Genomic DNA, 17,038 nt, shown 5'->3' with positions numbered 1-17,038 from the left:
AACACGGACAGAAATGTAGTATAATATATATAAGACACAATATAAGTCTGTTCAGCGTCATTAGTCCTTTCCAAAAGGTCCCAGTCTAACCGAAACACACTCTAACCAAATCCGTTTTTCCCATAAGAAATAATGTAAATCCAAATACTCCATTCCAGAAAGCCAAATATGTGAACACAAAACAAATTTTTACAGTTTTACAGTTAGTTTTACATGCATATAAATGACGAATGAAAGGAATAGTTTAACATTTAAGGTTGCTTTTACCTTCATTGAAGACATGATTGCTGACAAAGACACGATGTGACAGCGAGATCAACACGTACGCCACATTTGTGTTACAAGTAATACCTTCATTGAAGACATGATTGTTGACAAAGACACGATGTGACAGCGAGATTGACACGTACACCACATTTGTGTTATTTTTTTAATTCAATAGTGTGTCTTCTTTATCAGCATGATGGCACTTGCAACTCTCTTTGGCTCCATCCATTCATCCATCCATCCATCCATTTTCTATGCCGCTTATCCTCACTAGGGTCGTGGGGGTGTGCTGGAGTGCATCCCAGCTGACTTTGAGCGAGAGGCAGGGTACACCCTGGACTGGTCGCCAGCCAATCTCAGGGCACATATAGACAAACAACCATTCACACTCACATTCATACCTATGGACAATTTAGAGTCTCCAGTTAACCGAACATGCATGTTTTCGGAATGTGGGGGGAAACACCACACAAACCTAAATTTAATTTGATTCATTTTGGAGCAATATGAATACGTGGGAAATAAACTGTTCAACAATTATTTTTTTAGCTCAAGATAACAAAATTAACAGAATAAATTAACACAAATACATATCTTTATTAAATGGAAAGCTGTCCTGCTGAAGTTAAAACAGAATAAATTCAGTGTCCAGGTTGCGTGGGTCTCCAAGTTTCATCACTTTTAGACATGTCAACTGTTTGTGTTTCGTTTATGACCGGCAACATTTAAATGGCACACTTCTCTATTAACCAAGCATATCTCCAAAGAGTGTGGCCATCGTCATTATGCTATTTTGTGGTCATTTGTCGTTATATAAAGTCTGAATTTAACAGTTATAATGAAAAACAACAAGAGCTGAAGCAAATATTCTTTGACCCTTTGGTGAGCTACTCAAAATCAGCTGGTGAGATAGGAGACCCCTGTGATAGTATCACCATGGTAAGGCTGGACACACTATGTGTTTTTCATTAAACACGACATAATAAGTATAAAGACAACAAGAGAGTAAAGTTGTTCAGAGACACTTGAAAAAGTTAGTATGTACCCCGTGAACGTCATATCCACTTGTAACTTTCCCGTGGGGAAAAAACGAGCTCCGAACTAACCGCATTGCTTGTTTGTTTTAAAACGAAAATGTCAATGTGGTAAAAAGTTACATTTGGAGTCCAAAAGACCAGAAGCTAAGTGGATAACTCTAGCTAGCCAGCGACAGTAGTTAGCCGCCGCCAATGTAAAGTACAGCCTGTGATAGGCAAAGCATGTAAACAAAGATGCAACGATAGGTTTGCGAAGGGAGTGATCAAACACGCTGGCATCGATTGGCGTAGCCCGTGTCAAGCTCAATACGAGATACGCGTCATTTTGTTGGCAAACGTACGCGACACAGCAGACATGTAGGATTTGCCGCCGCACGCCGATCAGTTCTTGTGATCGGCTTTGAAAAGCGTTTATCGGCACACGTGTTTTTTTTAAGGAAATCAGCCAACACAGATCGGTGGCCGATCGATAGGAGCATCGGATATTTGTGTTTAAAGGAATAGAGGTTTTTATGTGTTCTCTATAAGCGGCATCACATAAACTATATTCTTAACTGACCTTTTTTTGTTTTTAATTCTTTTCCCATAATGGTAGATATATTAGAGGGAAATGGATCGATGGTGCGTGTGCCAGATGTAACTCATTTTATGGTGACATAGATTTTGTAACTGTCATGCTGTTACTTTTTAGGGGGTACAAATGTCCCGTCATGAAAATAAACTGAATTCCTGAGAGACTGTCAGGAGAAGGGAGCAGTTAGTCTTTTAAAAATAAATGTCATTTTGAACTAAGTGTGTGTGTGTGTGTGTGTGTGTGTGTGTGTGTGTGTCTTGAAACACCACAAGCAATTCAGAGGGATCAGGAGAGTGAGACACTGTAATTCTGCTCTCCGGCTGCGCTGTATTGAAAGGAAGTGGGGAGCCAGCGGTAATCATGCACACCCTGCTGTGGTTTTTCATCTCTGATCTCACTTTCTCCATGTTGAATGCTGCATCTTGCGTACATCCTAATACACACACACACACACACACACACACACACACACACACATCGCTCTCTGGAGTGAGTCCCTTCCAGGAACTCATCATTAGGCACCTTGGCAGAGTAATCATCACATTGCTCTCCGCATTTTCATTGAAAAGTGTTTTGCCCCTACAATAAATGACACACCACCTTTTGGGCCACTTGATGTTGATCTCCTTATGTAAAGGTAATGCATTCATAATGTCTGTTTAAGGCTGAAAAAGATGGACGCCTTCTGTATTCGGGACATTCATTGTGAGATACTGTAGTTCAATGGAAGAGAGTAGAGATTGATTTGTATCATTTTCATCTTCCTCTTCATCAGTCCTTCTGCAGCAGTTGCCAACTGTTATTGCCCTTCAACTGAAATATAATAATGGGCAGTGTTATAAAGTCCACAATAATACCTGCAAATTTGCGATCCAACATTCATGGCCCTGCAATTAAAATAAAAACAAAAAATAAAAATAACTAAAAAAGTATTTATTGTACCGCACATTTTTTTCTCCAAAAATACATCATTTTGTCATCTCATTCTCCATAAATCAGTAATAATTTATAAATACGTGATAATATAGGTAAAATGTACAGCATACATGTAACAGTGTTACCACAATTTTCACATGTTTATGTCTTTATGGATCACTGATAATGTTTTTTCGTCAAGTGTTCAGATTTTGCGCTTTGTTCGGCGGTCCGTCAACGCACCATAGTTGCGTCCTGTGTGACGGAAAAGTTTGTTTGGCAATACAGGCACTGGTTCGGACGGTCAGTCAGGCCTCGAAACCTGCAGCAAGGTGAATTTAAGTTAATATATGATGGTAAATCGTTACTGGAATTACAACAAGCGCACAGTGTGGATTATGTCGGATTATGATTTGGAGAAACACCTTCTCTAGCCTGCTAGCTTCTAGTATTAGCCTGGTGACCGGGCTAAAGACTACACCGTGCCTCAGATTCCATCTGTTCATGGATCATCTTACATTATCATTCATTAGTGGTATCGATACATTTTTATGTATTTTATGTATTTTAATAATTGCAGAACTCCCAACATCTACTCTGCACACATTTTGACCCTTAAAGTGCTCATGACACCAAAAAAGGGAGCAAAAAAAAGTAATAATAAAGTTTTTGTCATACTTCTGTCATTTGTCAGTAAACAACATCCATCCATCCATTTTCTATACCGCTTCTCCTCTTTGAGGGTCGCGGGGGCATGCTGGAGCCTATCCCAGCTGACTTCGGGCGACAGTCGGGTTGACTGGTCGCCAGCCAATCGCAGGGCACAGTAAACAACAATACGAGTGAAATGAAGTTGTGATTATCAAACGCCCCCAGTGAGTTATCGTAACCGCCGCCATCTTGGCTTTGACGTCATGCCGAGGACACTTTCTGGCAACCAGACTCATCAAAACACAACAAAGGCAAGAAAGAGAAATATTCACAACAATAACACAGTAACAACATTCACTGATATTGTGTTGTGACGAGTAGTCCTTATCTATTTACACAGTATGTCTATATGTTTCTATCTATCTCTCTTTCTATACATATACATACAGTATATGTCAGGTATGTTGTTTGACTGGCAGTGACTGACATTGACGCATCCATGCAGAGGCTGCAGGATGCAAGGACAAGTGACAGTGATCCCTGTTTAGCTAGCCTTGAAATTTGACATGAAAACCCATATTATTCTAAGATTTGTAGAATATAGCTAGTAAAAAAAAAGTGTGGATTTATTTACTGCCACCTCGGCATGCTTTTCTGGGTTTTTAGCTTGTGTCAGTCAGCGCTTGTGTGTTCACTCGCAGATGTCGGTCTGGGTCGAGGAAAGCTAGTCAAAACAGCTGATGTAATACAAATTCAGTCCCAAGCTTTCTTTCACACATTATCAAAACAACTGTCCTCCAAATGCCATCCATCCATCCATTTTCTATGCCGCTTATCCTCACCAGGGTTGCGGGGGTATGCTGGAGCCTATCCCAGCTGACTCCGGGCGAGAGGTTGGGTACACCCTGGACCGGTCGCCAGTCAATCGCAGGGCATGTGCTGAACATAATACTGAAAAACTGTGAACAAGCTTACTCCTCCGCCTCCGCCTCAAGTGTTCGAGCAAAAGCGTGCCACACAACGAGCGGGCATAATATAAAAAAAAATATTAACAACAGAAAATCAACAAAAAATGCACCACACAAATATGAAACCAATTCTTCCTCATTCTTGTCTAAACTCTGATATTTTTTAATGGCAAAAAGGGTAAAAAACAAAAAGAGGAAATATGTCAACATTCGGGCACAGGCCGGAACAATGCCTTTCAACTTTATTTGCACGGCAAAAGTAACACAGTTAACATGAATTGACACCCCTTTTGTACATAAACGTATATTCTCATCCTCCCCTCAATCTCTCATCCCCTCTATACTGCCTTCTCTTTCTCTCTTTACCTCCTGTTCCTTCCTTCTATTGCTGAGGGAGAGCTTAGGACTCCTCTCCCTGTTCCGTGTCACTCTACTTTGTCTCTCTACCTCCACCCAACTGATCGGGACAGATGGTTGCCCCCCAGAGTCTGGGTTCTGTTTGAGATTTCTTCCCCAGAGGGAGTTTTTCCTTGCCTCCACTGGCAAGTGCTTGCTCGCGTGGGGTCCGTCTGGCTTTCTGATGTATAGCTGGTATATTTCTATATTTCTTTTCTCACTATATCAGGAGCTGGTACAAGACCTGGTGAATGTGTGAAGTGCATTGAAATAACTCATGTGAATTTGGCGCTATATAAATACAATTTAAACTTAAAGCAAAATCTAAATCAAGATCAGCAGGGGATCGAAGAAATATTTCCCCCACTGCTTGGACACCCTTGCATGTATGAGGCAGATCGATAAGTTGCGTCTTAAACAAAAATGTGTTGTTTTTTTGGGGTAAAGAAAGCCAGGAAAAACTGCACTTGGAAATCCAATGATAAAAGCTGGATTATATCCTGTTTGGGGTGAAATTGTTTTCAGATATTGAATGACTTGGGAATATTATTTTACCATAGATGCATTACAAATACTGTAAATCTGCCCTGAATAATAAATATTTGTTGATTGGACGTTCCTTCTTCATCTTAAGTGTTTGAGTCTCTACCCAATAACTATTACACAATTGATTGCTGTCTGTTTTCCTTCCAGAGTGTTACTTCAGAAGGATTACAGTTTCCTCAGAGACATCAACATCTGGAACCCTTTTGTTACCGTCGGAGTTTATTCCTCTACACTTTCAGCAGCCATGAGCAACCTCATTGGAGCCTCACGCATCCTGTATGCCTTGGCCAGAGATGACTTGTTTGGTATTTAACTACTATTTCTTTTCCCATGACTAGTGCTTAGTTTTGCCTATGTCCTATGTAAGCTACGAATGATCTCGCTTTACTATTTTAATGACAGTGAATAGTCACACCCTCACTTCTTCTGTTTTCCTGACAACACAGTCATCCCTCGCCATATCGCGGTTCAGATTTCGCAGCTTCACACTGTCGTGGTCTTTCAAAAATATATTGATTAATAAATCATGATGTTTTGTGTTAGAATACGGCTTATTATTATTCAAGGAATGTACCTATTGAAGCAAATTTTACATATTTTTCAAGCATAAAAATGACTACATGAACTAAAATACTAATACAAGGCATTCGGAAGGTGAATTCAAAGATGTGATGCTGCATAGCAGAGGTGGGAGCAAGGCGGTGTTTTGAAAGTCTTGAGTAAGTCTCAAGTCTTGACCCGCCAAGTCTCGATTCGAGTCTCAAGTTGAGACGTGAAAGTCCGAGTCAGGTCTCAAATCAAGACAAGACAGGTCGAGTCAAGTCGTAAGCTTGAAATTTTGAGTGAGTTAAAATTAGAAAGCTTGCTACATCTTAGCTAATTTAGTCCACATAGCCCATTGTCCCATTTTTGGTCGGCCCACTAGGAAAACTCAGGGTACTCTCGCTAATCCACCCCTGCATGATCAATTATATTTGGTTTCCTTGTCGTCTTTCCTTTAGGTAAGGTGCTGTCTCCTGCTAAGAAGACATCCACCAGTGGCAACCCCTGGGTCTCTGTGCTTCTTTCCTGGTTTCTTGTGCAAGTGAGTGACAATGAAGAATTGCGTTGTCCTTCAGTGTATCTATTAACATTTGCATGCGTTTATTTACAGTGCAACCTCGTGTGTTTTTCACTTGACGTCGAAAATGTATGCTAAAATTTTGCCTCGGTTTGGATACATTCTAAGGTTAACATATAATAAGGCGCGTCTTGTCGTGTTATTAATACATTCTGTGAGTCCAACTGTGTTCCTAATGTTTTTGTTTTTTTTTAAATCCCAAAACGTCCTTGTTAGCAGCCTATTAGCTTGCCATCACACGAACCGGAACCGGAGGTCAGCTTCGTTGCCCGTCTACGATATCATCATGGGTTGACTAAAATTTTTTTTCTAACTAACACAGTTACGCCATGAGTCTCGTGTTAACACAAAACAATTCTTATAGTTTCCAATTATTGTTTTACATGCATAAACCAATTCTCAATTGATATAAATGATTAATGAAGATGATAAATTAACATTTAAGGTTACTTTTACCTTCGTTGAAAATGTGACAACGTATTCACTAAGACACTGTATGTCAGCAAAATCAATATGGACACCACCTTTGTGTTTTGCAATAAAATATTTCTATAATTCAATAGTGTTCCTCAGTGTTCCTGAATATTTTTGTGTTTACAGCATAGAATACCTGTTTATGACCTTCTAAATACCCTTTTTACCATTATTATAGCCTTATAGAAATGAAATAACACCCCTTTAGTCACCTTAACACTCCTATTATTCTGTTTACACCACATTGTGCAAATGTTTTAAACTTTTAATTAAATGTTTTTTGTACCAAACAGTGCCGTACAGTGCGTGTGACACAGCTACTTAAACAGTAGTCTACCAGAAAAGTCATTCATTACCGTCTTCATCTTCCTCTTCTTCTTAAGTGTCAGAATTGAGCAGCCTCATAATTCCTTCATCACACACTTTGTCAGTCTCTCTTTCTCTTTCGCTGTTGCTCTTTTGTCCCCTTTGTCTCGAGGCAATTTGGCGCTCGAGCTTGTCGTGTCCATCACGCAGTATTCCAGCCTTTCAAAACCCATTTGTGATAGTGGACTTTTTGACATTGCTCCACACTGGCGGACTTGACCAAAAGTTGCTAGCTCGATCGCATTTAACTTGAATGCTGTATCATATGCATTTCTTTGTGTATTTTCCATGATGCATGAAGCACAAAATAGCTGTTGTGAAGTACACGAGATGTCGTGAGATTAGAACGTGACCATAGATTAGCGCACCCGTGAGAATAAAGTAGCGCCTTGTATAGTGGAAATTATGGTACTTTATTATATTTCAAGGATTTGTCGAAGCAAAAAATTGAAACATTTCTTTGTGAAAGAGTCTTCACCTAAAAGTAGCAAAGTGACTGTAATTCATAAATGCGAATCACACCAGAGCAGAATGTTAGTTTTTCCTTCTCAAATAAGCCTGTGTGTCTTTTAAGTGGTTTAAAGAAGTCCATTTAGCCTGAAGACTACAATATTGGCAGAGAGGATAGAGAAACAGGGGGAAGATCTTTGGAGAAAAGAGGTTTGACAAAACCATCATTATTGGATGCGAGTGGAAGAGGCTGAATGGTTTATCATTATTTGTGCTCTCAGTTTTTCTCTCTTCCTCGCTCCCACCCTTGTCCTTTTCACCCATTTCAACTGCCTGTGACTAGAAGGGGAGCAATTAGATGGAAATCGTTAGCTCCTCAGAGACCATTGATTCTCATCTTCTTGCTCTCTGCCTGTTCCACCGCCATTCAAATGATTCACTGACGACAAAAGTGTGATTGTTATCTTACCTCAAAGGCTCAAACGTTACTCGATTGAGCTCAGCACAGGTTTTATTTTTTCTTTAATGTAAACATACAACACAGACGAGACAGTGAAAGCCGCGACAGAATTCATTTAAGTGTGAATTGCATAAAATGTAGGGATGTCCGATAATATCGGCCCACGTCTCACAAAAATGTGATATCAGCCAGGATGACACCACAGTTTGCCACAGAAAGCCCACGCCCTTTGCGCTTTCCACAGGCTGTTGTTCCTGGCCGCTCTGACTGTATTGGAGTCGACTAACTCCTCGCGTTAGCCTCTGGGACGCTAGCTCTTAGCCATTCAGTGAAACACAAATTTGAAGGTCATGATGTTCTTGCCAGCTCGGCAGTAAATTCACGTTTCTCATGATAATAGAAGGTACCGAAGGCTTGAATCTCTACTTCCTCACTAGCCGCTTGACTTGCATCGTAGCGCTGGCGTGGCCGCCTCGATATCAATGGGTAGACAGGGAATCACACCGATGCCGGACGTCGCTCTCATGGCACGTAAAAATGCTCTTGTATAAACAAACAAAGCTGCTTGAAAGGCAGCCGCTTGTGGCGGCGGTGTTAATTACACGACATACATGCATAGATACAGAGCGACATAGATAGATACTTTATTACTGTCCAAGAGAAATTCCAGCAGCTCTGCAAAAATGGGCTCCCCTATTTTCCGGCGTGCAAAAGATGATCTCATCAAACCGTCTCTCAAGCGTGTAAACAAACGTGACGAGTAGCAAGCTAGCTTGCTCCTTCTATCCATCCATTTTCTAGGTATGCCGCCTATCCTCAGTAGGAATGTAACAATTCCCAGAAGTAAGCAACGGTAAAATCTGACACTGTGTTTGCACGCTCGATGGGGACGTCCGTGAAAATGTTGCTTTTTCATATGATATCGGGTGTATTTTGATTCGTATAAATGTTTGTTAGGTTAATTACTTTTCCTCTTCAATTTTGCATCGGATTTACACTCAGTGTTAGACCACCATGAGTCATACGACTGCTTTGAATGTTAAGTCCAATTTTAAGCCTTTCAAACTCATGTATCGGCGCTTCGGGGCAAGATAAAAGGTATGTAGGATCTAAATTCAGATATTAATTCACTTTAATATCTATCTGCAGATGAAATTTCACTCAAATCTGGTGGTGCCAAATATGTTAATTTTGGCCCGGAATTCCTGTGTACATGCAATCTGGAGTGTGACGTTAGAAACCAAAACAGCGTGCGGCTGCACAGCGGCGGAGCTACGTGGTGGCCAGGGAAACAAGGCCATGGCCTGTTTCTGACGAAATAGTTAATTAATGGTGTCTCCCAGGAGATTGAGCACTGAGAGACACCAACTGACCGCCTACATAGATGCTCGCTTGCCAACTTTCTCTTTCTTTTTCGCTTTTTTTTTTTCTATCTACACACATTTTAATTTCTCCGACATCATTGCTTCTTTGGTTTGTCTTATGCACTATTTCCCCAATTACTTGTCTCTTATGGTTGACTTCCATCACACGCTTACTAAAGTTGCATTTTCATAAGTCTTCAGTCAATTGCAGAAGAGTTACAAATTACATTCAACAGCTCTGGTGTCTATTGGACGCTCCCTCAACACTTGCCACATCTGTGCCATTGTGCGGTGTGATAAAACTGCACATTTTGGAGGGGTCTTTATTGTGGTCAGCGTAAGGCACACCTGCACAGTCATCATGCTTAATGGTGTGCATTGTCAGCATCTTGATGTGCCACACCTGTGAGGTGGATGGATTATCTTGGCAAAGGGGAAATGCTAGCACAGATTTACTGTACACAGATTTGTGAACAACATATGTGAGAAATAGGCCTTTTGTGTACATAGAAAATGCAGAAATGAAAAGTGGATATATTTCAGTGTACTGCTTGTAAGGTCATTTCAGATTTAGATTTACAATCCACAAAAATATACTCAACACACAGTAGCCATTGTCTGTATTAATAATGATAATAATAGCTGGTAACACAAGTCAGTACCAGAATAATGCATAAGTGCTGCTGGCACTGGGGAGCTGTGGGAAACATAAATTCCAAACCTGTACTGTGACATTTTGAAGCAGAGCATGATCCCTTCCTGTTGGAAACTGTTTTCCAACATGGTGACAACACCAAACGCGCCTCCATTTATTGAACCCATAAAGGGTGTTTGTTGAATTATTTTCAGAGGACAGTAAATCTGTACTGCTTTCCAAGCTGTACATTGACTACTTGAAGATCCAGTATGTCCACATGCTGTTGTCCCTTGAGAAAGTGTAATAAAATTGTTGCTGCTTACTTTGGTTTACTTACTTTAGATCTGGTCAACTCAGGTCAGCCTCTCCCAAACTCCTCTTTTCATAACGGTCTTTTTCATTGCAGCGTTCTCTCAGGGTGCTTTCTCTTCTCATTTATTTATTTCTCTTTGTCTTCTTTTGTTTATTTGCCGTAGCTGGTGCTGTTTTCTGGGAAGCTCAACACCATTGCCAGTATTGTGACCATTTTCTTTTTGCTGGTTTATGCTGCTGTGGACTTGGCTTGCCTCGCTCTGGAATGGGCCTCCGCACCTAATTTCAGGTAAGACAACTATCCCAACATATACACAGAAAGAGTGTTATGGCCCACCACCTTCCAATATGCAGTTGTATGTCTTGCCTATCATACCCTAAAACAGGTCACATGTTGATCATAAAGGTAATAAATACAACTCCCTAGGATGTAATATTTTGTTGTACATTTTCTTTTTTCTTCTCTAATCACGCTGCCTCTCATTTGCTGTTCTTTATGGGCACCATTGTTTATGTGTGAAAGGGGTTATTATATTCCAGCTGGATGCTACTATGGCAACGGCGTACTAATTAAAAGACATAAACCTGGCCCCTGCCTATGACCCAATATTGGAGAGGGACCAGCAATAAAACTGTGTTTGAGGGTGTGCGATGTGAATTGGTTATTCAAGTACCTGGGATTGGAGATGCTAAGAGATTTAAATTTACAGTGTTTGTGTTTTGGTGTGTGGCTTGCATTCCTAGGACACTTGCAATGACCCTGATTTATAAACACTCCCTGAAGCCATTTCCACAGAGCAGCGGCATGGGGAAGGTATAAGTTGTCTTTAGCTCAATGATTACATTGTGGCACTGTTGGCATTTGAATTACTTTTTATGAGTCATTTCATATGTCTGGTTGCGACTGCTGCTATCTGTCATGACAGATGTAGATCTCCAAATGCAGGAACCCAGACTGCTTTCCTAAAGTCATACCTTCCGGGATTAAAACCTTCCTTTGGGCTCAGAGATACATTCCAAACATGATAAGTGCTTCTGCTTTTAATTTGTCACACTGGAGAGAAGCTGTTTAGGCACAGTGCATCACTGCCTTGTTATAACATATCACCTCCAACATTGCATTTTGTATTATGGATTCCCCTTGTTGTAAAAACTGAATATTAGTTCTGAAATTTATAGGAACACTTAGAAACGCCCAAGCACGTGTATATACAGTGGTGCCTCGGTTTTCGCTATTTATCCATTCCAAAGGGTCTATCCAAAACCGAATCATAGGAAAGCTGAAACAATTTTTCCCATAAGAAAAGTAATCCCTCGCCATTTCGCACTTCGAATTTTGTGGCTTCACTCTGTCACAGTTTTTCAAAAATATATTCATTAATAAATCTTCCCTGTTACATGGTTGAATACAGCCTATTAAGCATTTTCATAAAAAAATACATATATAAAATACATATATAAGGAATTCAGAAGATGCATTCAAAGACGTTGTGATGATATGTGGTATTCTACACGGGTAACTAGGAGTCAGTAATGTTAGTGATGAGTACTGTCTAGAAAAAAGAAGTAAAAAATGAACAAAAACAAGGAACTCTCCCAATCCTATAATGTGAGTCTATATTATGTCTTATTTATGCCTTATATATCTTATTTTCTCTTATTATGTCCACTACAGTGTTGTCAAAAAGTGCGGGGTACATCTTGAACTGGTCGCCAGCCAATCGCAGGGCACATAAAGACAAACAACCATTCACATTCACATTCATACCTATGGACAATTTAGAGTCTCCAATTAACCTAACATGCATGTTTTTGGAATGTGGGAGGAAACCGGAATACCCGGAGAAAACCCACGCACGCAAGGGGAGAACATGCAAACTCCACACAGAAATGTCCAACGGAGATTTGAACCCAGATGTCCTCGATCTCCTGACTGTGGCCAACATGCTAACCACTAGGCCACAAGTGCAACCCCTGTTAAAACATAACTGAGATTAGTTGAGGTCTATCAGTCTGGGAAAGGTGTTAAAGCCATTTCTGAAGCTTTGGGACTCCAGTCAACCACAGTGAGAGCCATTATCCACAAATGGTGAAAACATGGAACAGTGGTGAACCTTCCCAGGAGTGGCAGGCCAACCAAAATTACCCCAAAAGCGCAGCGACGACTCACCCACAAGATGACAAAAGATCTTACAACAACATCCAAACAACTGCAGGCCTCACTTGCCTCAGTTAAGGTCAGTGTTCATGACTACATTGTAAGAAAGACAGTGGGCAAAAATGGCCTGCATGGCAGAGTTCCAAGACGAGAAGCACTGCTGACCAAAAAGAACATTAAGGCTCTTCTCAATTTTGCCAGAAACCATCTTGATCATCCCAAGACCTTTGGGAAACTACCCTGTGGTCTGACGAGACAAAAATTGAACTTTTTGGAAGAGGTGTGTCCCATTACATCTGGCTTAAAAGTAACGCCGCATTTTAGAAAAAGACCATCATACCAACAGTAAAATATGGTGGTGGTAGTGTGATGGTCTGGGGCGGTTTTGCTGCTTTATGATCTGGAAGACATGCTGTGATAAATGGAAGCACCAAACCGAAAAACCCTGCGGAAAATGTCCGGCCATGTGTTTGTGACCTCGAGCTGAAACGAGCTTGGGTTCTGCAGCAGGACAATGATCCAAAACACACCAGCAAGTCCACCTCTGAATGGCTGAAGAAAAACAAAATGAAGACTTTGTCCTGACCTGAATTCTAGTGAGATGCTGTGGCATGACCTACAAAGGCGGTTCATGCTCGAAAACCCTCTAATGCGTCTGAATTACAACAATTCTGCAAAGATGAGGGGGCCAAAATTGTTCCACAGCGCTGTAGGAGACTCATTGCAAGTTATTTCAAACACTTGATTGCAGTTGTTGCTGCTAAGGGTGGCCCAACCAGTTATTATGTTGAGGGGGCAATCAGTTTTTTTTTCTCCTTTTAATAATAAAAAGTCTCCTTTAAAAACTGCATTTTGTGTTCAGTTGTGTTGTCATTGACTCATATTTAAATTAGTTTGATGATCTGAAACATTTAATTGTGACAAAGATGGAAAAAATTAAGAAATCAGAAAGGAGGAAAACTCTTAATATTATTACAGTACTATTTTTGAGTGCAAAGGTGACTATAGGGGTCTTATTTTATGTGTAGAGAGCTCTGATAATGTTAAAAACTGTATTTAGAAGGTTGTAAATTGATTATCTATGCTCTATCTATGACAATATTTGATTTTAATGAAGGATTCCTACTTCGCGGAAATACTCTTACCACAGTTACAAGACATTAAAAAAACATTGAAAACTGTCACTTCATTTCTACAATTTCGGCATTTTGTGAATTTCGTGCCACACTTTTTCATTCACACCATAAATGATACTGCAATATGCAATTTTTCCTCTTTGTTACACACATGCATTTTTGCTGCTTGATGCATTATTTTTGCATCAACCATCTTCATCATTTTATGTGGAAACGTAGTTGTAGTAGTAGTGGGAGTAGTCGTATGTCCTCATGTCCACCTCAGAGGACATTGGAAAAGCTGTTGTTAATGTTGTTGTTTTCAGCATCTTCAAAATTAATGGATGTTACCAGATTAAATTGAGTAACTTTTTTTTGCCCATAAAACACGCTGCTTGTTGTGGCAGCCCCTTTATTCTTGTGGAAAGTTTGGTATTTGAAATAAGGCTTTGAAACGCTTGTCCCTTGCAGAGGACAAAAATGCATTGCCAGGTCTCAGGAGGATTAAATAGATTCTGATGACTTGCTTTGACTGACTCTTTGAAAACCGATTTTCTGCTAAGCATGAAATTATTTCAAATTTATTCATGGGTTACATGTCAGTGACATCTAAATTGTTGTATATGGCCATTCCATTCTTCACTGCTTTTTAAAGTTGGTCTCACTCGCTGAAATCCATTTATCTGTTAAATATTTTTACGATAACACAGATCACGAACAAAAAATTCTGAAATTTCAGTCTATTTTAATTCTATTTATTAGTTTAATTGAATAACCTGTTCTCTTATTATCGACAAGTCAGATAGGTTACTCTTAATAAATTCACAAATAAGAGTCTAATTAAATAATGCTGGAAATAATATTTGGAAAGCTTCACATTTCTATGAGGCACAGAAATCTATATAAGAACAAAGTAAAGTGCAACAGTGAGAATTTGACGCGTGTGAATTATTTCATTTTTAGTAAAGTTATCATGGGGGATTCACCTATTACGCCTACAAAGCCCTCTAAAAAACGTTTTAGATACATTCTGTAAACATGTAGTAACAGGCACATTCAATATAACATGTAATACTTGCAGTATTTTGATCATTTTAAACATTATCGGAACTTTTTTCCTGGGTGCATTGATTTCACAGAGCGCACGCTACGTCTGTCAACAATAACAACATAGAGTGCGTGTCTGTGTTTGCTACTAATCATGGCAGACTTCGTGAGAGCTACCTCCGTCCACTACTTTGGGACAAATGAGGATCCAGAACCTTATCTTTCTGAGCCTGAATAGATGGAGAGTGAGCTACAGGTTTTAGAAGCTAAGCAGGCAAGAAGAGAGGGTGAAACGTTGGAGCAGACGGGGGCTGAAAGAGTCAGTACCTCATGTAAAAGCGCAGCTTTTACCGAGTGGAGTGTTTTCTGTTGCATGGCACAGTGTTACCATCGATGGGAAGGCTTTGTGTATCTGGCGGGGAGGACACTGCTCCAAGAGACTGCATCATAATGAACAAAGAACAAACACTTCAGTGGTAGAAACTTTTTCCACCTACCCATAATCAACTTGAAAACCTTCCCCAGGCAAGCTGGACCAGACAGACAAGAGTCTCTCGAGTTTGTCACCATGATATAGATTTTGCCACATGGAGCACATAGTGTGTGATTTTACAGCTATCTATCGAGGCGCTGTGAGCAAGGAAACTAGTTCTTCAATGTTAGCGTCTATAATAATGTCTCTGTAGCTTGGTTAATATTCAGGTCACGGCATGTAATTGGAGAGTTGTTGGCAGTTTTTGGATGTTTTTAGAGGGCTTTATTGGAAAAATAAGGGAATCCCATTACGTGCGTTCTTAGTGAAAAACAGCCACCACTATCTAGAACACACAGAAAAGGGGACGACATCTGGGTTCTGGTCTCATGTAGGGATTGTGGATGATTGGCAATTTTTTTTTTTTAAGTGCAGTTTTCTTTTCAGGGCTGCACCATTAGTCCATCACGGAGACTGGTGCATGTGGAAAAAGCCCTCTCCTATTGATGTAGCAAAGTGTAACTTTTACAGGGTGAAACAACAGCAGAAGAAATAGCAGATGAAGGTGTTTACATGGATTTTAAAAAGCTGCTTTCAAAGACAGACACGGGCGAGGCACAACATTTCTACTGTTGATCTCTTGCAGTCGGCAGGGGGACCTGCCGTCCCCACAGGTCTCTTGTTATTTTCCCCTTTTTTTACATTCTGTGTGCTTCTTTCATTGTGCCCTGTCTGGCTCTCTCCCATGGCTCTTTCCAGGCAAAAAGAATGAAAAGCCATTTAGCGGCGTCTCTCCCTGGGGAGCTGCTCTGTAATTAGCATAACTAATTTAGCAGAAATATTCCCCTTTCCCTTAAATCTGGCATTGTGTAGGTGGGTTTGAAATGATGATGTAGCGGAAAAGATGTCTACTGCTTCAGTGTGTCTGACTGAAAGTGTGTGTCTGCACAGGCAGTGTACAGTGGGTAAAGCCTTACTATTCAGAGACTGGCTTTGTCAGTCATGCTGCAGGTTTTTTTGTTTCTGTCTATTGATGTGTGAATGCAGCTGCCTGACTCTCGTATTGCATATGTGCCTGCCTGTAATTGTGTCTTATTTGGTTTTAGTGTTATCTTTGAGTGTCATGAGTCCGCTGCGTGGCTACAATTTAATTTTATAAAAAAAAAACAAATAAATACAAATCCCTCAAGGGATTTACACTCTGCTGTATACTGTATATTGTATTGCATGCAAACCACACACATGCAAGAAGAGTGACAGTGACTCCAACAGGAACCTCGTGTGGTTACGAAGCCCAAGTCCTTATGGACCTGGGCTACTGCTGCCCCAATCAGTGGTGCCACCAGGGTCTTTAGGGCAATGGTTCTAAATTATTTTCTGTCATGCCTTCTCAAAGGGACAAAAAGCCCCTCGGGTATTTATTTATATATCTGTACAGACCACTGTATGAGTTGTTGGCACCAGCATCGTTCAAGCATGAATAAAGGCACTAACAAAGCTGCCGACTTTCAAGAAATTTAAATATAGTACCATATACTGTATAGTATAGGCCCCCCTGCCTCTTACAGACAAGTGCACATATGATCACATGATGCAACACAATCATGCAGGATTGCTTTTTCATTGGTCCAGATTCCAGACAAACTGTTGCAGTTCATATTATTGTCAAAAGATATTTGTGCAACAGGTGATGGTCTTTTGTTACCGTG

The 17,038-nt window shown here is 40.3% G+C and overlaps 1 protein-coding gene across 1 annotated transcript in view; it reads left to right on the top strand.

The window, feature by feature from the left end:
- Positions 1 to 17,038, top strand: part of zgc:153039 (uncharacterized protein LOC767698 homolog) — a 72,922-nt gene that overhangs the window by 33,221 nt on the left and 22,663 nt on the right. The window contains exons 7-9 of the mRNA XM_054794490.1: positions 5,502 to 5,659; positions 6,356 to 6,438; positions 10,702 to 10,826. Coding sequence (XP_054650465.1) covers positions 5,502 to 5,659; positions 6,356 to 6,438; positions 10,702 to 10,826 — 366 coding nt within the window. The remainder of the gene's footprint in view (positions 1 to 5,501; positions 5,660 to 6,355; positions 6,439 to 10,701; positions 10,827 to 17,038) is intronic.

Source organism: Dunckerocampus dactyliophorus, chromosome 12, assembly GCF_027744805.1.
Source record: "Dunckerocampus dactyliophorus isolate RoL2022-P2 chromosome 12, RoL_Ddac_1.1, whole genome shotgun sequence".
Lineage (NCBI taxonomy): Eukaryota > Metazoa > Chordata > Actinopteri > Syngnathiformes > Syngnathidae > Dunckerocampus > Dunckerocampus dactyliophorus.
The sequence above is the reverse complement of the archived record's forward strand: the minus strand, read 5'-3'. Positions and strand labels throughout refer to the sequence as shown.